We start from the raw sequence: 23,250 nt of genomic DNA, 5'->3' as shown, positions 1-23,250 counted from the left end.
ACTGAATTATTTTCATTAATAACTTTGGTCTTCACTGTTTCTTTTCATGGATTAGTGCTTATTTGTAAGGTGTATTGACTCATGTGAACGTGATATTTTTAAGCTTTGAACCAAATACTTTCCTGCAATATATTGCTTTCCTGTTAATTTTTCCTTCTAAATATACTATTGGGCCATCCCAAAACTAATTTCAAAATTTATGTCGTAGTTTTTTTTTAAAAGAATAAATTTTTCTGTATGAACGAATATGAACAGTATGTTTGTGTACTCGTGCATGCAGTTCAGTCTTTGAATGGGGAGTTCATTCAAAAGAAAGAAAATTAAGAGTACTTACCCATTAGTGAAATACTTGAACTAATTACAAGCAAATAAAGTATAGGTTATCAGTCTAATTCGGTTAGATTTTCAGTGTTGTTTTCAAGCTCTTTCATTTCCCACCCCCTCCCCCCAAAACTGTAAAAAGTGGTCCATGGAACTTGATTGGAAATGCAAACTCCTGTGTGCTTTTCTTTCAGAGCACGGACATGAGTCCAGCTAGTAGCACAACCTCCCTCCCTGTTAGCCCCCTTCCTGAGGAGCCGTTATTTTTCAAGGTACAGTTAATTAATTTAATCATAAATATTGTCTGTTAATCTTGGCTTGTCATGTTATCTGGTGTACTGTGAAGTGCTGTTATTACTTCTTCCTTTTCTTCAAATTACTGTGGTATCAGCCGATGTTCTGTGTACCTATCATGCAGTTTGCAAGAAATACCTAGAATACAATGTTGGTTTTGAGAGGGATATTTTTCCAGTAGGCTACTGCTGTAAACTGTTATTTTTAAGACTGTGTTTTTATCCAGCATCCCATTTGGATATGTGCATTCGTGTATAAGTGTGTATCATCAACAGATATCTCTTTATTTTGTATTTCAAGTATATCTTTTAATGAAACAATGATTAGCTTCTCCAAGGATACAGGAGACATTAAAGGTCTGTCAAAGAACAGTTTTGGCTTAAGTCCAGTGTAAGCCACAGGCCTGGCATTTTAGTTAATAATAAATGTTGGGACAGTGTCCACAACTTCATGAGGTTTAAGCTGTGAGGAGTGAGTTGCTGTATGCCACTTTTCTGGCTGACGCCATGGTATCCATCCCTGGGACTCAGAATAGCCTTAGGCAGAGCCTAACTTTTGGAAGAGGTCTCCTGAGGCCGCCCAGGTGCTCGGAGGAGTGCTGCATCATCTAGCAAAGAGGTCACCTTGCCAGTTGTTCGCTTAGATAAGGAAGAGGGAACTTATTGACTCAACTGTGTGTCACTATAGGGACTAAATTACACTCACAGGAATAGCCCTTTTAAAATTTCCCTTTTCCAAGTAAGTTTCCACCTTCTGTGTGCATACAATCAGTTGACTGGGTTGTGTTTTAGTCACTTTGTGATGATGCTAAGTTAAAGCTGAGTAACTGGAATTAAGGAAGTTTGATGACGTAAAGTTTGTGTCTCTCCTGCACATTCTTCCAGCACAGGAAATAACAGTGTCCTTCAGACCTGGCCAGGCCCAGAAAAGAAACTCCTTTATTTTTTTTTTTTTCTCCCCCATATCTTCTGTGTCTGTGCAACAGTTGTACAACCAGCCAGCTGATTCCTGCTATTAGAAGGGTTGAGGATTGTGCTTGATCAGTTGTTTCATCAGTGGAGGTACAGATGGGATGTCAGTGGTCAGCTATTCACTGATTCTCATTCCTGTTTTGGGATTTAACACTTTTAAGACCCATCTCTCAGTCAGATTTGGCTGAAATTGAGCAATGTTGTGCCAAGATACCAGGGTACATGTCTTTATTTCCTTGAAACACCACTGAAAGTGCACATTGAAGTCTGCTCAACATTCTAAGTCAGATTCTGTAGTTAACTCTCCCTGTGCCTGGAAAACCATTAAGATGCAACATATAAAGAGATGGACTGCTCAGCTCAGATAAAGGTATAAGAGGTAAGGAAATCTAACTTGAAATAGCATGATAAATTCTTGTGCTGAGATAATCAAACATTGCTCTGGTTGCATCAGGGCCGTTGACAAGTACACTGTAGTTCCTTTATTTTTAAAGGAAATGCTGTTCATATAACCAAAAATGGGTTTTAAATTACTTATTTGAAGTGGAATAGTTGCTCTAATAAAACAATAAAGATGTTTTTCATATTAAAAATCTAGTAGAAAATGGTAAAGGAAACTGGAAAATAGGGCAGAGAGCATTACTTAATCTTTCATTTTCAGTCAATTTTCAAAGCAGGAAACATTTTCCTTTGCATTTCAAATAAAATGGAGGTCAGACTAGGAAAAAGTTAAGTTCATTTCACAGCATTTAGTAGAAATAAGAATGATGAAAAATGTAACAGTTTCTGTTATTTCTCCTTGACACACTCCAAGAGAGAGCACTGTTGTTCCAGTTGTAATGTGAATGACTGGTTTTACAAGCCGTAACCCTCTCTGAATACTGTCAGTCAATAATATTGGCTTTTGATGATGGGATGGTGCATTTCCCTTAGCAACGATAATAACCTTTCCCACATCCTTGCTGTAGAGATGGAGATTGAAAAAGAAATTCCATTCTGTGATTCTGAAAACACAGGTGTAGCGAAGCAGGGCCCTATAAACTGCCTCTCTTTGGGACAGTTGAAGATCTCCGAGCTAATGAGCTTTTATATTAGACTGTGAAATGAAACCAAGTCTGTGTTCTCAATCATACCTGGTTTTATACCAAGAAAGAGAACTGTCCTTCCTTGGATTTTAACAATTTGCCTTCAAAAGAAAGTCTGCATTTCTGCATAAAGAATACAAATCCCGTCGTCATATTCTTCTTGTACATCCAACTTCACCAAAGCAGGTACCTGTCATTCTTAGTCCCACAGGATATGTGCTGTATAAATATGGAGAACCTAAGCTTGTTCAAAACTATTTTAGGATTTTGAATTTAATCTAATGAAAATTAGAAATCAGATTTTCCTGGAAGTGCTTGCAAGTTGCATCTCAGCTCAGCTACCATGCTCCCAATATATTGCACATGCTGTGACTTGTAGCAGAAAGATCCAAGTCATATAAGACCCTGCTCAAGGAGTGTTTGGAGGAAGATACTTTCCAGTGCAGCAAGAGATGCTCCACTTTGAGTCCATCATATACCATTACTTTAATTGAGTCATTTTGCTTTACTTAAATTAAGACAGTACCTTTAAAAGAGTGTCACTGATACACAGCAAAAGGAATAGAAAACAATTGAGTAAGAAATAAAGGTAGCCAGCTCCAGAGCTATTGAATCCTAAAAGCAGCCATGAGAAAATGAAAAGATAAACATATTGTTAATGCCATTCAGCAATCTTTGCTCCATAAGTGTTGTAAATAGTAGATATGGTTTTGTTTGAGGAAAGAGCAGCTGTGCATAGCAGCCAGTACAGCCAATCTTCTGCGTGGCTTTGGGTTCCTTTGCCCTGTGGAGTTACCAATGCACAGATGTTCAGGACAGTCTTCCTTAGCTGTGCTCTTCAAAATCTTAGGAAAAAATCCAGTTCACCCATGTACACAGACACTTTTGCAAAACATTTCTAAAACCATTTTTGATAAAGCAATCATAGGCATTTCTTTTTAGTGAGGGTTATTTTTATGTCAAATTCCAGCTTTCAATCCTCTGCTGTTTTCTATGGCTGAAAGTATTTAGAGAAGGAAGATCTTTTCCTATATTGTGGAAAAAGTTTATTTCTCCTCTCAGAAAAGAACACCATCTTTGGTGGTGGTTTTGCACTTCAACTTTTATGTAGTAGGATCTTCTTTTGAACAGAAGTTTATTCTTCTGTCAGTTTATAACATTTCTTGGCGAATTAGGTCTTTGTCTTGTGGGAAAAAGTTATGTCGCTAAGTAAAAATTTCAGAACTAAGAATTTGGAAAATAACAGAACAGAATGGTATTTGTCATGCAACCTTAACTCAAGTGTTATTCTGTGTTATAATAGCAAAACTGTAGCTGGCTCAAATGTGAGTGACTTTTAATTATGCATACTTATATCCGCTCTCATTAGCTGGAATTAAAAATAATCCTGCCTTTCATTTAGAAGATAAGTGAAGGAGTGGGTATTTCTAAAAGGTCAACTTACCAAGCAATGTGTCATCCATTTTTTAGAACCTGTTCTTTTCTCCTACTCATTATGCTGTGCTTTATTATAATAGTATTTTATTACTTTTAAATTATTTTAAAATATAGTGACAGCCTTTTAAGAAGAGATCTATGCCAGCCATTTAGTACCTCAGATATCTAATATTAGCTAATTATACATTATCTGTTGTAATAAGCATCAGTCTCACTGGTTATTAGCCACAGCCAAGTTGTAAATAATAACCATAACAGTAATTTATTGTAGCAATGTTTAATTGTGTTTCAATTCTATGATTAATCTCAACCATACTCTACTAATTGGCATTAAATGAAAGAAAAAAATTCTTCCATTATTTCCTTTCTCCTTTGAGGGAGCTGAGAATTTCCTTCAGTATTTATTATCTTACTGTGTTCTGACTTCTGTAATTAATACCCCTGATGCAAATTCCTTGCATAAGAAAACAGAAGTGCCAGGTCAAGTAGCAAAAGCTGACAGTTCTCAGTAGTGTTACCACTGCTGTAGGTCTAGTAAAGTGTAATCTATACTAAATTATGTCTATACTTAGAGTTTTACCATTCATCCTGCACCTTTACAGGCTCTGGAAATGCAAATCATTGCAGTCACGAATGGGCATGACTCTGGCAGCTCATGACGTTTGTGCCTACAATTAGCAAGAGAGAAATCTTCCATTTGGTCTGTGATCACAATTTAATTTTACTGCAGATACTTGGAATAATCAATATGAAAGTCATGGTAATGACTGCTGGTTTCCCCAGGCAGCTCATCTTTGAGAGAGTGACTTTGTGTTTCTAGGTGTAGAATGGGGTCTTTTCCTCACTAACTCAGCAATGCTGACAACAAGGTGGCCCTGTACTTGAAAAAGCTTCCTAGGCTATTTGACTTCCTAGGCTTATTTACCCTCTCTACCTTAAATGTACTATTTCCAGTATTTAAAGTATTTGCTGACACTTCTTTGAATAAGAAGATTTTAATGTATTGCTTATTTTCAAAACAGACTCTGAAACAATCACATAGGCATTAAGACCCCACGGCAGATACAGGTGTTCGGGTTCAGTGATCCTCTTTAGTGGGCTGGAGGCCTCATTAGCTCTTGTCCCTCTCATTCCACCCTCTAGCTGAATTTCTGCTTCTGCTGAGAAGCATCTGAAGTCTCTGAGGGTCTGGATTTTTGTTTGGTTTGGAGATGTTTTTGGTATTTTTAGTAAAGTGAGTAGAGTTAAAGAAGTATGACTCACACAACCCCACCTTTACTGTTCTGCTGCCTTAATGTCCATCCTATTTTAAATCAGTCTGTCACCATTCTTCAGTGGTTTAATCGACTCCTCCCACTCTTAATTTTTATTTGCCATGTCAGTATTTCCTTTCTTTATGACTCCTCACGTCTTACTGGTGTAGCATAGACTTTTAAAAGTCATGTAATCACAGCAACTTTCTGCCTTTGATGCAGGCCTTCCATTTTGTCATTGCTCAAAAAGATTTATACAGCTTATTTGTTTCACAGTCTTTACCATCACAGGATATGAGTTCTTGCAAAGCACTGAATTTATTCTGAAAGGAGGAGTGTAAAGTAGGTATTATGGGCCCTGTTACAAGAAGCTTCTGTGCATTCACTGTCTTTTCCTTTTTCCCAGTAAAACTCTGCACACTGTTCCTAAGAAAAAGGGCTCTGCCAGCAAGTCTGTCTGAATAGAACCATATCACCTGGTTAATGAGTAAATAAAAAATTATTTTTATTGTGGGGAGTATAGGTACAACATCTTTAATTTCCCAATGTCACTGATATATTTACTAAATACTAAAATATTTAATAATATTTACTAATGACTAAAAGAATCAGGAATGAGACTGGGAACTATACATTTACTGTCTGATTTCCTTCTGCCTCTATGCCTTGGTCATAGTTTTCTTTCTTTCAAAATTTTACATACATGCATTTTTTAGTGTGTTCTTCTTCATTTTATTGAAGCTTTTATCATAGGTTGACTGTTAGTTCAATATTTCAAAATTACAATCCCTATTTTAGGCAAAATTGATGCTTTTAATGCTGTAAATTCAATTGTTTACTCAGTGAGCCACATACAGGAAAATGATTAATGAATGTCTTATTAAAATCTCCAAAAGCAACCAGAAACACAAGTGATGCTTCAACAAAGGAATGCAGAAGGATCATCTTTACTTTTTTTTCAGTTAACAGGGTTTCCAGCATAACTTAAAATTTTATATAATCACTACTGCAAGGGTAAATATTGGGTTCGTTCAGGTTCCTTTCCTCAGGCAGACACATGCTCACACAATGAATTCTGATGCATACCTACAAAGTAAGCTTTTCCTGCTGAGTACTCTATATCCAGGATTTAAAAGTCGTAAAACTTGTAGCATTATAGGTTGCTGACAAGATTTTATCACTAGGACTATGAAAAAAGATTTTCTTGAAACTCCATGGGAGGATTCCGATACACCCAGGAAGAGCGCTTAAAGTGCTAATCTAATCATCTCAATACAGACAGTAAATCCTCCTAATTTCCCTTGTCTAGGGACTGATAGGCCTAAGTAAATCTGAGGGAGTACATTGGTGCGTTGAGGAATCCATTCAGCGCAGGTAGCTCGGGGTGCAGCTGCAGGTTCAGCTCTGGGGGCAGGAGCCCGAGCCCCAGGCAAGAGGCCGTGGAGTGCTGACCCTTTGCAGAACAAAGGGCACAGGGACCTGTGGCCCAGCCAGGGGACCGGACACCCAGGGACACAGCAGGAGCTGGTGATTCCAGACTTTCCCACCCTTACACTGTGAGGATGTGAAAGCCCAGGGGCTCCTTGGTTCTGGGTCCCTCCTTGAGGAACTAGCTCGAGGTGTTACTCAGTTATTGCACCATGATTAAGTGATATTAAGGGTCTGGACGTCTGAGACTGCTCTGGGAAACCTGATGTGACTCTGTGAGTGTGGAGGGTGTAGCTGCAAAAGTCCTAAGGCCCATCTCAGGTGGTGCCAGAGTGGCTGCCAGAGGGGCTCCTGGATGGTTGGACAGGGAAGTTTCCTTATCAGGCATTTGTAAAATATGATGACTGGAGGGTTTTTTTGGCTTGTTTTTGTTTTAGTGAGCAGAATCATTATAAAGAGTTTGGACTAAAATTTTGTCTAAATCAATGGCACAGTGCCCATTGGCTATAGTGGCATGTGCCATCAGGTCATGGATGACATGGATTATGTCAGAGGCATCAATTACTTTAGAAGTGAAAATATTCATCTGTATTGACCATTTTAACCCCATCAATTATTTTAAAGGTGAAAATGTAAAACCATTTTGACCATTCCAACCCAAGAGTACTTTCTGTGGTTGTCGTAAATGAGATAAAATTCAAGTGTTTTCATAAATTGTGTTCAATGTAGTGAAAATGTAGAACTGTCTGCAATGCAGGAGTTTATTTAATAATAATCATTCACTTTCCAGTATGTGTTAGAGCAATGAGTGTTTTCTTCCAAGGATAAATTAAACAAACCGTAGGCTTGAAAATGGGTTTTCTACATCTCAGATGTGTATTCTCACTCTAGCAGGTCCTCTCTCCCCCTTTCTAGCCAAGGGCTGCTGTTTTTTCATCCAGAAAGCCTCTGAAAATCATATGCGTGGAAACTTGACATGTTTTTGACAAAAAGTTTTGACTTAGTCAAATTAATGATTTTAAATGGAAAACATCTGATCCTTGACTCTTCTATTAAAATATGTATAAACAACTTTCCTAGTACTGAGTAATGTTAATGACCCAGCCATATGTTTTCAAATATAATCCATTAGGGTAGGAAATTGAGGGTTGGCATTTTGAAATCCTTATCAAGTTAAATGTCTCAAAAGTACAACACTAAAAATAACTGATTTTGATAATGTTCACTGAGAGTTTAAAGAGACAGATATTTTTGTGAGCAATTTAGACAGCCATTAACTGAAATTAAAGGCAAGATTCAATTGCTGACTCACAGACACCTCGTGTCACTCTGAAAGCTGTATCCTGCCTTTCCTCTAGCTAACTTTCTAGCAGAACCAAATATTGAGAGGTGATGAAAATTGTTGTGCTGTAGTTTGATTTTTGTTGTGTTTCTGGTTTCATTTCCATTTGAGTTTGTCACCTGGTCCTGCTCTATCTCTTGGAAAGTTATAAACTCCTTTGTGAGTCATTTGTTTATAATAAGCTGTTTAATTTTACTGAGGAATGTGGCTTGTCTGGGAGGCTTTGATTGCATGATACAATGGTGACTTACAATGTTAGGTAGAGACTTCTGAAGTGCTGTTCCTGTTTCCACCAACCTTTGCATTGTTGCTAATTAAAGCTAATTCTGTGTGGAGAGAAAAAATTCCCCCTGTATTTAAAGAATGTAACATGGTGATGGTGGTACTGGAGTAAACTTCTTGTTTCTGAAAGGTGTAATGTGCTCTGATTTTAAGCCATAGCATGAACATTCCATTTACTCTCTGTCCTTCTCCTTGCTCCTGGCATAGTTCAGTACTTTGATTCTTGATAGTGAAATATATTTGTGTGCTTAAGGTGACCTTTTAGTGCCTTACCATTTCTTTAAGAACCATAAAGTTTCTTCTACCTTTTTGACTCAGTTAAAAAAAACCAAACAAACAGTACAGCTAAAAGGATATCTTTGTTTATGGAAGTGTTTATGGAAGTAAATGTGGCTGTATGAACTGGCTCTTAATAGTAGTCCAGAAATGTTATGTCTCTTCGTGTGTGTAGAATAAGAAATCTATTTATTCAGGCTTCTTCATTTATCAGAGGTTTTAATAAGACTCCTGAAAGGCACTGGGGATGGAGACAATGGAAAGTGTCAGTTTTAATTCTTCTAAAAATGTTGAAAATCCAGTCTCAAGGCTGTGGGTTTGTTGCATTGTTGCCATGGGAAACACCTATAAGAAAAGGCCATTCCTACTGTGAGTGTCTTACAGATAACTTTGACAATTTAAGAAAAACTTTTGGGCAATATAAATTTCTAAATCATTGCTTAATAAATGGATGAGGATACGATTCACTTAAAAATTTCTGGTAAAAAAAATAAGTGGACTAAAGGAAAAAGAGCACTACCTTTGTGGTTGAAGGAATTGATAATGGGAGGGGGGAAAAGCCTGTAAACAGACTTATTCACCTGGTTTTGTCCTAGTAGGTAATGAACTAAATATTCAGCATATTTTTTTTAGATTTGGTATTTTCAAGCAGGGCTGAATGCTATAGATGAGAGGGAATAGCAAATTTTTTTATTTGGATAATATTTTCTGAGCATTTTAAACTTTTACAGCTATGTGGTACACTGTTATTGGGTAGCCTTGTGATAATTATTAGTTATCATCTATGGTGAGCGTTCTGAAAGATTCAATTAAGATTGATGAGGGCATAGTGGAAAAAAGTTTTCTTTAGGTGCCTATCTGATTACCATTTGTTGTAATCATTACATTTCTGGATGTTGTCAGTAGCCAAGAAAGGAATGAACAAGCAGGACTGATTGTTGTTTATTTTGGGCTTTTCTGCACAGTGTAATATTTAAGTGAAAGGGAGAAGCACATAATGCTCCACATGACTGTACAAAGTAATATTTATTTCTGGTTCTTCTAACAAGTTGCCAGTTTATTTCAGTAAGTCAGTAAGAAGAGATAAAGTTCAGGGGGAAAAAAAATGTTTATCTGCAGCTGAAACAAGGGAAAATTCAGGAATGAGGATGAAATAGTTTTTAAAAGCAACATGAAACGAAGATGTTTTCTGAAGTTTTTTGTTTACTGTTCACTAAAATACCTAAAGCCTCACCACTTTCACAGACTGGTATGTCTTCATCAAATTTAAAATGCTTGGGAAACATAGACTAACTGGAAATCTCCAGGGTATAATTATATATCATAGAAAAACAGCTGCAATGAAAAACAAAAAAAAAAAAAAAGAAGAAAACTGGTGACAGTGAAGTTTAAAATAAAGTAGTTAGTTTGGCATGCCAGTGTTACAGAATTTAGGAGATTCACAGACACAAATTATCAATTTTTTTAGTACTATGAAAGAAAAAGTTTAAAGATATTAAATATTACTTTCATTTTGGTATTGCAGATGTGAAGTAGGATGAAGTTGGGATGCTGTTTGAGAGGGAAACTTGGACTGTAAAGTTGACTTATTAATATTTCCCAGTGATTGTTTGGATTCCTCTAGGTCAGTTTTCTTTGATAAAAATTTCAGTCTTTTAGGATAGAAGTGTTCCTGCAGTTGCAAGCTTAATAGGCTGGCATCTTTGTGCAGGCAGTTCTGGGTTTGCTGCTTTGTCCATAGTGAGCTCTGCTCACTGAGCATCACAGAGAGAAGGGATTTTGTCCAAGCTGACCACTTAAATGAGAGTTGTCATATCAATACAGAATTACATTTGGATAAGAAACAATTTTCCTGTACCATGGCAATTTCAAACACTTCAGGGCACTCTTGTGATCACAAGCAGATCATAATCTGTCATTCGGTCAGCCCAGCTCTAAGCAGCAAAGACTTCAGCTGTGATTGTGAGGTATTTGTCAGAATTAGAAATGGCCAGAATAGTTCTTGTGGCTTCTTGTATCTTCATTATTTTGCTTTATGCTTTGCTGTATTCTTGGGGATGATCCTTCAGTCGCAAGTTTGTGTATTTGATGTTTATTGCCATGTTTTTAAACATTTTGAATGAACAATATATATAGGCTTTTAAGTTATTAATTCTTTAAGCCTTTTGCTTCAGTCTCCTCTTCTGAATATCTTTATCCTCTTTCCTTCTACGACCACAGAATGGTTGATTCCAGTACTCTTCATTTCCATAATTATCCTCAGTGATGTGTGAGGATGAATGCAAATTTGTTAGCAAAATCATAATTCCTTATCATAACAAGAAAAAAACCCACAGAAATATCTGTCCATAAATTATGTCAGCATTATATTGGGTTTAATCTATTTTATAAAGCATTGCACACCTCTTAGACAGAAAGGGGTCCTTAGAGTAAATGAAATTAATTGGGGAAAAATTAACAAATATTAGGAAGCTGTCATTTTTTATGTATCAGCACCACAATCATATAAATGTGACTCACATGTTAACTAGATATCTTCAGCATGCAAATTTGATGGGACTGATCATCATAAATATTAATTAATTCTGAGGTGCAGAGCCTTTTGCAAACACTAATCTTGTAACACGCCTATGGGGTGAAGAGGTGTTATCTTCCTTTCACAGAAAGACACTTGAGGTGCTTGCATTGGTGATCCTGCGTGCTGTCCTGGTCTTGGACTGGGGAACTGACTCTGCTTTTCCTGGATTTAGTTTCCATATGTTAGTAATTCCTCACTGACCTGTGTCTTACTCAAAAAGATAATATTCCCATGAAGAAGAAGAGTTCTGCAACTCCTTTGCTGCCCACGCTGGGAAGCAAAGCCCACTCTGCAAACAGATTTCCCCATTCACAGTCTGGTGTAGGAAAAGATAATTTCTCTTTAAATAGAGAAGTGGCATCTGAGGAATATTTATTATGTTTTAAGATAGCTTTCATTTTATTTGAGCATTAAACAGAGAAGTCACTGGTACTGTGTGACACTTCAGTTCTCTGTATAATACTGAAAATTTTTTTGCTTATGGGAATGGAAAGATAACATGAAAAATAGTTTGTGTACACAAATATACAAACACACAAATATACACCATATTTTTTGATGGGAAATACAGAGTGTTAAATATTCCTTTGTATAGTTCTTTATTTTCTGTCTATAGAGTCACTCTCATCTCATAAGGAAGTTTCTTTTTTTTCTGTTTTATGTCTTTTTTTCCCACTGTGTGTCTGTACACCAAGGGTTTTAAGTGTGGAAACATAAATGGCAGACTAAGAAAATTTAGTGGCTCTTCTGCCGCAAGGAGATGCAATTGTCCATCATTATTCAGTCCCTTCTCTCATGTATTCATACATTTATTTTGTGGCTTATAGAAATCATAATTACCTCTACATAGGAATGTCCTGCACACCTCAATGGATCATTCAAAGCAACAGTGCAAGCAGGTTTTGTGATGCAGTTACCTTGAAAGAGTATTCCCAAAAGGGTCTGAAAAGGCAAAACTGAATCTAAGCAAGTGCTTCCCTCCCCAGGGAAGAGTTTTAATTCAAATGGGCTTATGATTGTGATTTAAGGGACATCACATGGTCTTCTGTGATGCATCTATATTTGCCTGCCCAATTGCAGCAGCTTCATCCCTTCAGGCTCTATTGGCAGTGCGAAAAAAAAAAAAAAATGAACATGAGGATGTGAACTGGAGTGCACCTGATCACTTTGTCAGGTGCCTCTGCGCCTCTGACTGTGGATAGTTTGTCAGGAGAAAGGTAAGAGAGATGCGACCGCAAGCAAAGGTGGCATTTAATGGCAGTGCGAGCCTAATGACAGAGAAAGAAATAGTCAAGAAACAGTCACTTAACTTAAAGAACAGAGAAAAGGTCAGAAGCAAATGAAGCATGTGCTCTGTGTCTGGTGATTTTGTAGGCTCTTGCAGTCCAGAGGTTTGGGGCTTGTTATTTCACCCAGCAGGAGTGAAAGGGAGCCTGAGCCCTGCAGTTCCAGGCTGTCTGAGCAATCAGTTTTACCAGAGATGTCCAATTAAAGATGGGTGAATGTCTGGACAGATGGATGGATAATGTCAGATGGACCATGCCACTTCTCCCCACTGTAATGAAGGAATGACTTCTCCCTGCTTCATTCCAAAGCATCCTGTGTGCACATAGGGGACTGACCTATAGTTGAGTCCAGTGACTGAAGTATTAATTGAAATTACCACCCCAATCAATGTGACTAATATTCTTCTTTGTACCCGCATTAGTCTAAAGGCAGATTAATGTAGAAGAGATACTTGTAACCTGACTTTTCTACATTCCAAAACTTAAAGTGCTGCCAGGGAAATTCATCAAAGGGTTCATCTGTAAAAATATCCCTGCAGGTATATAGTATGCATAAGCTATACTGTGCTACTTTTTGGACTTTTCGGCCCTACCAGCCTTATCAGTTTGTTTTTGGTCTTTTTTTTCAGTTGAGTTGTAGTTTTCCTAAGATGAAGTCAGGCTTAAGAATGGCTAAAGAAGCTGGGTTAAGGAAGTACAATTTCTTTAAATGAATCAAGTAATACCTTCATTTCTTGGTATGTGGCTGTCATGAGGGTAGAAGAAACCCACTTGACTGTCACACTGTAGTTATGCAGCATTAGACTGAGGAACAAAACTGAGCATTTGGCAGCACAACCAAAATGTTTGCAACAAAGATTTTTAAGGAATTGGCCAGTTGTTAGGTTCAATCATCAGAAGCCATCTTTCTTTGCCCTGCATGAGTTCAGTTTATCAAGCAGCTCTTTCCATCTGTTTGCATGGTGGTTTGGGGTTTTTCTGTTGTTTGTTTCCTTTCTTAAATAACAGCATGTTCATGATTTTGTCTTCTTGACTCGGTTTTGTCTCTGTGATATCAACTCCTACAGAACAAAGTTACTGCGCAAACTACCACACGGCTAACACCGGAAAAATCTCTCCTCTATAAATACTTTACCTAAGAGAGGATTCAAATACAGTCCGTGATGTGACAGTTGATGTTAATCCTGTTTTTAAATAAAAATCCTTCTATAGTACATGCTAATATGAATAGAGGATTCCTCTTGTGCCCATGCAAAAAGACGTGAAAATCATGAGCATCTTCGGAAATTTTACTGTGTCAAACAAGCTTCTTGTAGATTGACTCTTACTCCTTCACAGGCCTTCAGGCAATTGAATTTTTAAAAGTAAGGATTTGGAGGCTTGTTGGGATTTTTACAATGAAGTGATGGTATTTCCTACTGTGATTAGAAAAAAAGCAGCGCAGCTTTGTCCCCTGTGGTGTTATTAGGAGTCTCTTGCAGGTTAGGTTGATTGCCCCTTGGTAACGCTGTTGATCAAAAAAGAACTCACTCAATGCTCTTGGCAAATGGTGATAACCATTTCCGATGTTAAATCCATTTGGCATGAAAATTAGTATTTACAGGTATCATGGTGATATAAACAAACGCAATTCAAAGAAACACAGAAATTGCTGACAATTATTTAAGCTGTGACTTTAACTGTAAATTTATTTAAAAGGACTGTAAGTGTTTAATTGGTAAAATGACTACAAAAGAGATTTAAAAAGATCCGAACTCCTAGTCACTTTCCTAGGAATAGCACAACGTTGCAGCCTTAGCAAAATGATTTACTTGTAAGGATAATATTGTTTGTATGACTGCTGTCATCTCACTGAATCTGTGTACCACTGGATTCTTGGTATTTGAACAAGGATCCAGAGTTTTGTAAAAGGACTATGCAGTCTTCCCACAGAGGTGGAATATGGCTGCTTTCTTTGTTTAATTTTAGAGTTGCGTGAAAAACGCTGTGAACACATCAATAGATGGGAGGATCATGGATCGGTTATAGTTTCAGCTGAGAAGATTTGGTAATCCAGGCTAGAATTTGATAATCCAAAATGACCTTGTTTTAACAGAAGAAAGTTGCTCAGAGAAGAGATGGAAAATACATCTGTGTAGCAGATGACCTACAGAATGACTCGTATGCTTGTCAATCTTTATTACATGTGTGAAATTCTTAAGAGTATTTAAAAAATCACTGCAGCAATGTATGTACAGTACAGATTGGCTGCCACGCTCTGTTGTGCAGACATGAAGTTGTTGGGTGGCTTTCTCAAGGTTATAAACCCCACAGGAGGTGTGAACTTCCCTGGTTCATTTCTATAACAAGTTTATTATTATTTTTCAATTTTAAAAAAGTTTGAGGTTTTTCTAATTTAAACTAAAAATAATGAGAAGGGAAAAGTACAGCATGGAGCTGTGACTTTATTAAAAAGCTTGTCAGTGACAGATCCAGATCTCATGACTTCCGCTTTTCTACCTGGTGCTTAATCTCTTTTCAAACTTGGTGTAGGCTTCCAAAAGAAGTAGTCACATTCCAGCCTTGCTTCTCCTTTGTCATCACATTTGTATGTGAGATCTCTGTTTTGGTTTTACTCTGCTTGCTTGCATACAGATGGGAAATGAGCTGGGGCTGAGGAAAGGGCAGAGACCTGGTCTCTTGGCACAGAACCTGCTGGTTCTGATTAATTATTAATTGAACTATAAGATCAAAATAAGTTACTTGCAGTACGTTCTACAATTAGATTAATAAAAACAAAACCAAAAAGCCAACTAAACCCAAAAACCATGACAACTTTTTTTCCTTCTGTGACAAACTGGAGCAAAATTGTCTGGATGAGACAGCTTTCAGTAAATCTATGGGTGACCATGATCTGGTCTTATCAAGAACACATAAGCATACTGCTTCAGCTAGAATATGATGCCCTTGGAAGGATAATAAATTGAAACCAAAGGTGCCTGGAATGAGGGTGTAGTTTCTCAGATGGTGATGGTTTGGTACATAGAGAAGCTCCACAAGACCTACCCAAGGTGTGTTACAGCTGACAGGAGTGGAATAGGCAGAGAGAGTTCAATTTTTCATGCGTGCTGGTTTTGGCTGGGGTAGAGTTGATTTTCTTCCCAGGGGCTGGTATGGGGCTGTGTTTCGGATTTGTGCTGAACACAGGGTTGATAACATAGAGATGTTTTTGTTATTGCTGAGCAGAGTTCACACAGAGCCAAGGCCTTTTCTGGTTTTTGTACTGGCAGGGAATTTAGGGGTGCATGGGAGGTTGAGAGGAGACACAGCCAGGCCAGGTGACCCAAACTGACCAAAGGGCTATTCCAGACCATAGGGCACCATGCTCAGTATATAGAGTGGGGGGAAAAAGGAGAACAGGGAGAAAATTTGGAGTGAGGACATTTGTCTTGCCAAATAGCTGTTATCTGTGATGGGGCCGTGTTCTCCTGGAGATGGCTAAACACCTGCATGGGAAGCACTGAATGAACACCTTGTTTTGCTTTGCTTGTGTGAGTGGCTTTTGCTTTCTCTATTAAACTGACTTGTTTTCAACCCACGAGTTTTATGCCTTTTACCCTTATGATCCTCTCTCGATTCTGCTGGTGGGGGAATGAGTGAGTGGCTGTGTGGTGTTTGGTTGCTGGCTGGGGTAGAACCAGCAACACACGTATTACTCTTGTCACAGAGCAAATTCAATTTAATAATAGAATGTAGAAGGTAGTGGAGTGTTATGGGAGATGCTCAAGCCAGGCCAGCAGAGTGAGATAACTCCTATGGCACAGGGGCAGCTGCAGAGTGACTGGAGTTCTCTCCAGTTATCCCTAGAAAACTCAAACATTGCCTCTACTTGAAAAGTTATTTTGGCTTTTTGTTTCGTTTTAAAACAATTTTTTTTTTGTTTTAATCCTAGCAGACCTTTTGAGCTGTGCAAGTTAAAGACCATTCTGACTTCATGGAGTTTTAATAAAGTTTAATATAAAGTGTATTTTACTATGAGGTTTACTGGCAGGCTCTCTGGGGAACTGATTTCACCCTGATATCTACCCACCCACAGAAACAGGTATACATTTCTTACAGACATACTTACTGTAAACATGCTGTCAATTTCTAGGTTGCTTTTTTTTTTAATTACATCTGCTCTTGTTTAGAGCTGCATCTGTGTAGCTCTCTACAGCAGCCTACTCATCCTCTCTCTCCTTTGTTTCATGAAAAAAAAAGGGCATTAAAAGAAGATGGGAGGAAAAGTAAATCAAATGCCAATCAAAGGTACTTACGAAGAGCCCCAGAAGAAGAAAGGATTGCAGCTACCTGTGATTGTCCAAAAGGAGTGCTGGGTTTTTCTTTCTGGGTGTACAAAAGACAGATTGCCAGTGTGAGAACTTCCATTTGTGAATTACAAAAATGTGTTTAAATTGCAGCTAGTGCAAGCTTTGTGCTATTTTAGTAGTTAATTTATAGAGAAAGATGGCCTTGGGCTTAAGGTACAAAAGTGAAAATCAGAGGATACAGAACTTCTGGCCCAGGAACAGCATGTCTTCCTGGGGGAAATAATGTAGGTGATTTAAATTCTATCTGCAGAACTGCCAGAGTACGTTTATTCTTTCTAGTGGCATAGTGAGGCTAATTTTATTAATCCTTTTTAAGTGCTCAGAAGGCAGCCATGGCAAAATGCTGATTCTTGCAAGTGTTCTAGGTGCCAAAATATGTAAGAATAGGGCAGTGAACATGATCCTGGAGGCTGCATTCTGAAAACCTGGGAGAGCAAATCAGTAATAAGAACATTAATTCACGTAAATAGTCCACACTGGCATCTAACTGTTTGACTTTTATGAATGCTATGATTTAATTACTGCCTTTTGGCATGTCTGAGGATGTTGCATTGAATACTGGTGAGATTAGATCTGGTATTCCTTAAAGGAATGGGCAATATCTTGCCTAATACAACTATGTGTTATGTTATGTCTTAATTAGTTTTTTTTCTATTATGAACATAAGAGCTTCAGAAGGGTTGACACCTTACATTACAGGAAACATGTTAAAAGCACTTCACTCTAGTGTTTTTTAATCTCATGCATATGATGAGATTAAAAAACATCATATTTGACAGTTTCAATGAAAATCAGGTTCCCCTCTAAGTCACATTGTCCCTAATAAATAAGTTTGGATCAAGAGAGCTGCTATAAAAAACCATAAGATTGAATAAATTTTTCAAATGGCTGATGGCCTTAAAAGTTTGTTTATTAAGTTCTTAGTAGTCATCTATTTCATTATGTACATAATGTCTGAAGTTTAGGATAAGAGTCTTTATCACTGAATTCTAAGCAGTAATTCTTTACTGATTATTCTCTCTTTTAAAGCCTCCTTCCCCTTCCCTAATATCACAAGAGGAACCAAACATTTCTTTCACATTTAACAGATAATGAAATTAAAATTCAAATAATAATGAAAACTCCATTAAAGAAATAACTGGCTTTATCCCTCCGTTTCCTGCTGTGCAGGTGGATGAGAGGCTCGGAACAGGTAGAGGAGTGAAAATGTCATGTAATTATAACCATGACATATGTTTCATCTTTCCAATTATCTAATTTAAAACAAAGAACTACTCAAAGCCGTAAAATTTGGTCCTATTTGTTTTGGTAGAAAATAAGCTCCTTTCCACTCATAAGGGAAAGGAAGATATAATTTCTGAATAAAAAAAAAAGAATACAATTTCAGTAGACACTGCTTATGAAGACAGATTCATGCTGAAGTTCTGTTACAGCACTAATTTCTTATTCCTAAATATATCCATCAAATTTTTGTAGCTATTAGCGTATGATAGCAACATTTCAATTAAATTTTAGCAAAGCAATTAACAGAATGGAGATAAAAGAAAACCTTAAATGTGTCATATTGGAAAGATTACAGGTATGATGTGATTGTACACCTCATAAAGCATGAATGTTTTTTGGGAACAGCAGGAACATAATCAGTAGTAGGAAAGCCACATGGCAAAGAGTAGTAGAAGATATCTGAATCAGGGATAGCCACCAAATGGCTGATGGGCCATACCCTGCCTACAGGAAGAAAAGTCAAGGGCTTGATGCTTCTCTACCTCGTTGACCAATCGGTATGAAAATGTCACGGCTTAGCAGTTCCCTAATGCCGGCTCCTCTGACATGATGGACTCATGCAAGGTTAGTTTTCTGAAGAAAAGGTTATACTGAAAAGTAGATGGCTTTCTGCTGCTAAATTCCCATCTGTCCAGGCCCTGTTGTGTAGGGGCTGGAAGAGGCTGGTCAGGGCTGGGAGCCCCTGCCAAAGGCTAGATTTGAAGAAGGGAGCTAGTATGAGACTGCTGGATGGATTGGAGGACAGCATCCCTCACGAGGGTGGGGGCAGTTTTACTCTGGTCATTTTTGTGGAAAAGGCTGTGGCTATGTAAGGGGATTCCAGATGAGGTCTGTGCTAGCATGAGAATTTACTCATGGCCAGAGGATTGAGCAGGGTTCCTGTGATCTCACTGAGCTGCAGGTACTCTCATTGATGGGTCTTGTAGTTGCCACTACCTTCTCCATTATTTGGAGTATGCCACCTATGTACTAGTTTGGGAAATTATAGGTTGTCCGAAATCCACCTGAACAGAAGTTGCCAACCCTGTTTGCAGCAATGAAGGTTGAAGGACAAAGATCATTTTAAGTGGGAGTTTCAGCGTTTCCTGGATAAGTCAACTGCAGCTGTCTTCTGCATTCTACGTGTTTATGGAAAGGGAGGAAAAATTGTGCCTTTCCATTATAGTCACATCAGCCATCTTCTATTAAATCTTTCCAACAGAGCAGGATGCCAAATAATCTCTTGTCAACCTTTTGTCCAGTCCCACTCAAATTGCTTGAAATATTTTTTCTGTACTAGGAAGGTAAAGATCTTTCTTAAACTATCTTATGTATTCAGAAAGCCCAATGAATTTAGTGTCCCTTTCCAGGAGCTTTTACAGTAAGCTTCTGCAGAAACATTTTTCTCTTGCTCTTGTGAAAGCATTGTATTTGATTTGTGAAATTTTGCCTGTGCAAAAAAGGATGCATCAGCAATGTCTAAGAAAAAACTTAGTTCTGCCTGATCAAATGAAAATCACTAAATTTTTTTTTAACTTGAAAATGTAGTTTTCCATCATTGAGGTTTGCATGGGGGAGGAAGGGGCAGAGAGACAGGAGATTAATTGGATATTTAGAGTCAAGTGTGCAAGTTCAATGCTAAAATAAATCAAGGCAATATAGCTCTGGCTGAAGTTTCAAGGTTGTCAGAAGTAAACAAAATAGTTGTTTTTCTCATTGTTTGGTTCTTCCTCCTCCCTCATCCGTCCCCATTTCTAAGTGTCTGTAAAGCAAAAAAGCCTAAGCATAAATGGTATGATTACAGGAAAGACATTCTTTCTCAAATGTAGCCCTTTCAGATGTAGTTATGTTGTTACTCAAAACTGGCTGGTTTTAACTGAAGTTCTCGGGAGTGCCTAGTGATGTAAGCTCCTTAGGTTTTATGCTTAGCATAAGACCTGAAAATAAATGGTATTTTGCACTCAAATACCCAGTAGTTTCTTCAAGGCAAGTCTCTTTAGAGTTGCTCTTACCTAAAGCTAAAGATTCATAAGAGCCACTGGTAAACATCATCTGTACAAAAAAGAAATGCTGCTCTTCAGAGCAGCTGATGCCCTCTCTGGTACGTCACAAAGCTTTGTGCAGAAGTTTGATGTTCGGAAATTACAAATAGAGCAACCATCTACGGTGTTTAAGATTAAACTGCCAAGAGTTTGTTATGTTTTAGGTAGCTTATGACTTTATCTTTGAGGGCTGCTCTGCAAACACCTTCCTGAAGACTTCCAAAATATTTCTAGTAGTTACTATAAAATCCATTACGGATTCATTTGAATATGCGAAAGTGCTTAATATCAGTTAAAAGCATTCACTGAGCTATGTCACTGATGATGATTAAAATAGAGGAAAGCTTACTCTAGTCACGGCAGGTATTTATATAAGTGAAGTCTTTCTTAAAAAAGTAGCTGCATTATTTACACAGCATGTGCAGAAATAAGGTTGTCTGAAAATAGAATTTGTGAATTGTACATGGTTTGTAAAATGCACACCCAAACATACATCTGAAATGATACACAAGGCACTTACTTATTTTAGTACTTTAAATATATTTCTAAAGAAGTAAGGTCATAGAACTTTCCCTTCAGTTGGGAGAACTTGTTCAAGTCCAAATTCACTGTAGTACATATGTTTTTCCTGTTTCGCAAAGCCACCACAATCTTTAAATTGTTCTCAACTTTTTATTTAATACATTTATCAACTGAATTTTATTCACTTGGTGCTGCAAGATGCTGCAAGAAATGTCCATATAACTTTGATGCCTCTGTCAATATATTGATTTTACAGCAGTTTTCCCAAAAATATCTTTCAGTTTTCATGAAAAGTTATTTCTAGACCTCTGATGTCTTGCTTTACACACAGGACTTCTGCATGTGGTCTTTCAAGACGCTTTACCGTAGTGTACTCCTTGAATTGATAAATATTTTGAAAAATTTAACTAGCTGCAACAACTTCCTTAGAAGAAGGTGTAATAGCATATATTTTTCTTGGCATGTGTGCTTGGGTTCATTAATGCACATATCTGGCATTTTTAGTGCTGGAGAAATAAAATCCAAGAGTCATTAAAACTATGCTTTTCAAAAAGAAAGCAGTCATACTGAGCAGGAAGGTTTTCTTAAGCAATGGGCCCAACTATTGGAACTCAGTACATAAAACCAGAATTCAGCAGCACTCAAACAATTCAACTAAAAATCTTTTGCATATTCATAATGCAACAATATTCTGATTTTGAGTGGTGTTGTGATAGCAATTCTTTCCTTAAAAAAAGCCCCAGGATTTAGCTAGCATTCCTTTATTACATGGCCATGTCTGATTCAGAATAAAATGTGACAATCTGCTACCTTTACTGTCAGTGTCTTTACGTGGGAGTGCTGTTGTACAAATAGCTTAAAAATACAAGAGCAGAAGTGGTGTCATGCCCTCAGATGTGTAGGGAAATCATTCCAACAAACTTGATGTTAGGGATGAACAGCCATCTCATGGCAATGAGGCAGTTTGGATATTACGCATCTGCCAAGTGAGTGCACAGTAATGAATGTCTGCTGAAAGAAAGCACGGACCTGTGATCCCACAATGAATGTTTGATGAATCTCAAGACCATCCTATTTGTACTTGAAAGATAAATCTCTTTAACCTTTCTGATAGGGATACAGCTGCAACCTGATATTTCAAAAAAGAAACGTTGCTTTTTTGTTTGGTGAGAAGTTACACAATTAATGGGTCGCTGGGTTATCCATTTATCAAATAATATAATATGTGTTTCAAACCTTGAGAACATAGTTGTGTAGATGAAAGTCTGTCAAATCATTATGAAAGATTTCCAAAACCAAAAATTATATTCAGAAAGTGCTTGGAATAACAGTCTAAATGAGCACAATTTCTTTTAATTAGTTACCTGATGAGAGTCAGATAACTTTGACTAAGTAAATATTCTGATTTTTACTAAACCTATTTGAAAAGAGATGAATTCCTGTTGTATTTGTTCATGTACAGCATACTGGCATCTCCTTGGTTTGATCCTGTTTATTACAGCTTTATTAACTAAGGTTACATAGCATTAGCACTTTTTGGGAACTTGAAATTGCATATTGAAATTATATATTTTAATCTAATTTTAATTTAAGATGTTCTGGTGAGCAGCTGAATTAGAAAGTGGTTTTTGCATATATTCCAGCTGTAGCTCAAGTAATGAAAGATCCAAGTTTTATGCCTGATCCTAAACTTGTAAATTTTAGAAATTATTTGACATGTTTTATATCTGACTGTGACAGGATGTAACCGAGAGCATCTCTCACTTTGAAATGGTGCTGTACTTCATGTAATCTGTGTAATATTCTCCCTCAGAAGTTTACAGAAAGCCACTCCACCTTCAGTATGACTCAGTCCATACATCCTCCTCACCTTCTCTCAAGGGGTACCTTCCTGAGACAGTGGGCTTTTAAAAGCCCCGTCTTGGCTTTCAGATCCATGCTGAAACAGTCAAATTTCCTTGTCCTATCCTTTTGGACCGCAAATTCCATATCTTTGTAAATTTCTTAGCCTTTTAATTACAGTAAAAGTCCACATTTTTAGTGTGAGTCTCTCACACTGTGTTTGGAGTTATTTCTGTTTTGGAAACCTCAATTCATGTTGGATTTCTTTCTGGGCAGAGTAGTAACAGCCCTTTTTAGCCAGTTCTCTCATGAAAGAGGAAGTCACTCCTTGGATTAATGTCTTCTCCCACCCCAGTCTTAGTTGCTGTATGCTTTTATGACTGTGCACCCTTTCACTGCCCTGTAGGCTGTGCTCTGGACTGTAGTATTCCCTTTAATGGCTCTCCTGTCCCTGCAAAAAGCTTTTGGTGAGCTCTCCAGTCGTGATTCTCTGATATATGCAATTTGAGTTCTGCAGCCTAAGTGGGGCCTCTTCTAGCCCATAAATACGATGAGATTAATCTCGCCATCCACCCCAGCAGTCTGGATGAAACCCCACGAAGCACACAAGAAGGAACATGCTGCATTTTGTTGCAGGCCGGAGTGTTTTGTTCTCTGTATATAAATTAACCAGTTTTAC

The 23,250-nt window shown here is 37.6% G+C and overlaps 1 protein-coding gene across 6 annotated transcripts in view; it reads left to right on the top strand.

Moving 5' to 3' along the window:
- The window catches only part of CCSER1 (coiled-coil serine rich protein 1), a 627,487-nt gene that overhangs the window by 298,485 nt on the left and 305,752 nt on the right, over positions 1–23,250 (top strand). For 5 of the 6 annotated variants that reach the window (XM_032109385.1, XM_032109387.1, XM_032109390.1 and 2 more), the window contains exon 7: positions 516–593. The exons of the other annotated variant lie outside the window; for it this stretch is intronic. In XM_032109385.1, coding sequence (XP_031965276.1) covers positions 516–593 — 78 coding nt within the window. The remainder of the gene's footprint in view (positions 1–515; positions 594–23,250) is intronic. 6 annotated transcript variants of the gene reach the window in all.

This window comes from Corvus moneduloides, chromosome 5 (assembly GCF_009650955.1).
Source record: "Corvus moneduloides isolate bCorMon1 chromosome 5, bCorMon1.pri, whole genome shotgun sequence".
NCBI lineage: Eukaryota > Metazoa > Chordata > Aves > Passeriformes > Corvidae > Corvus > Corvus moneduloides.
Note: the sequence above shows the minus strand (reverse complement) of the source record. Positions and strands in the feature narration are given on the sequence as shown.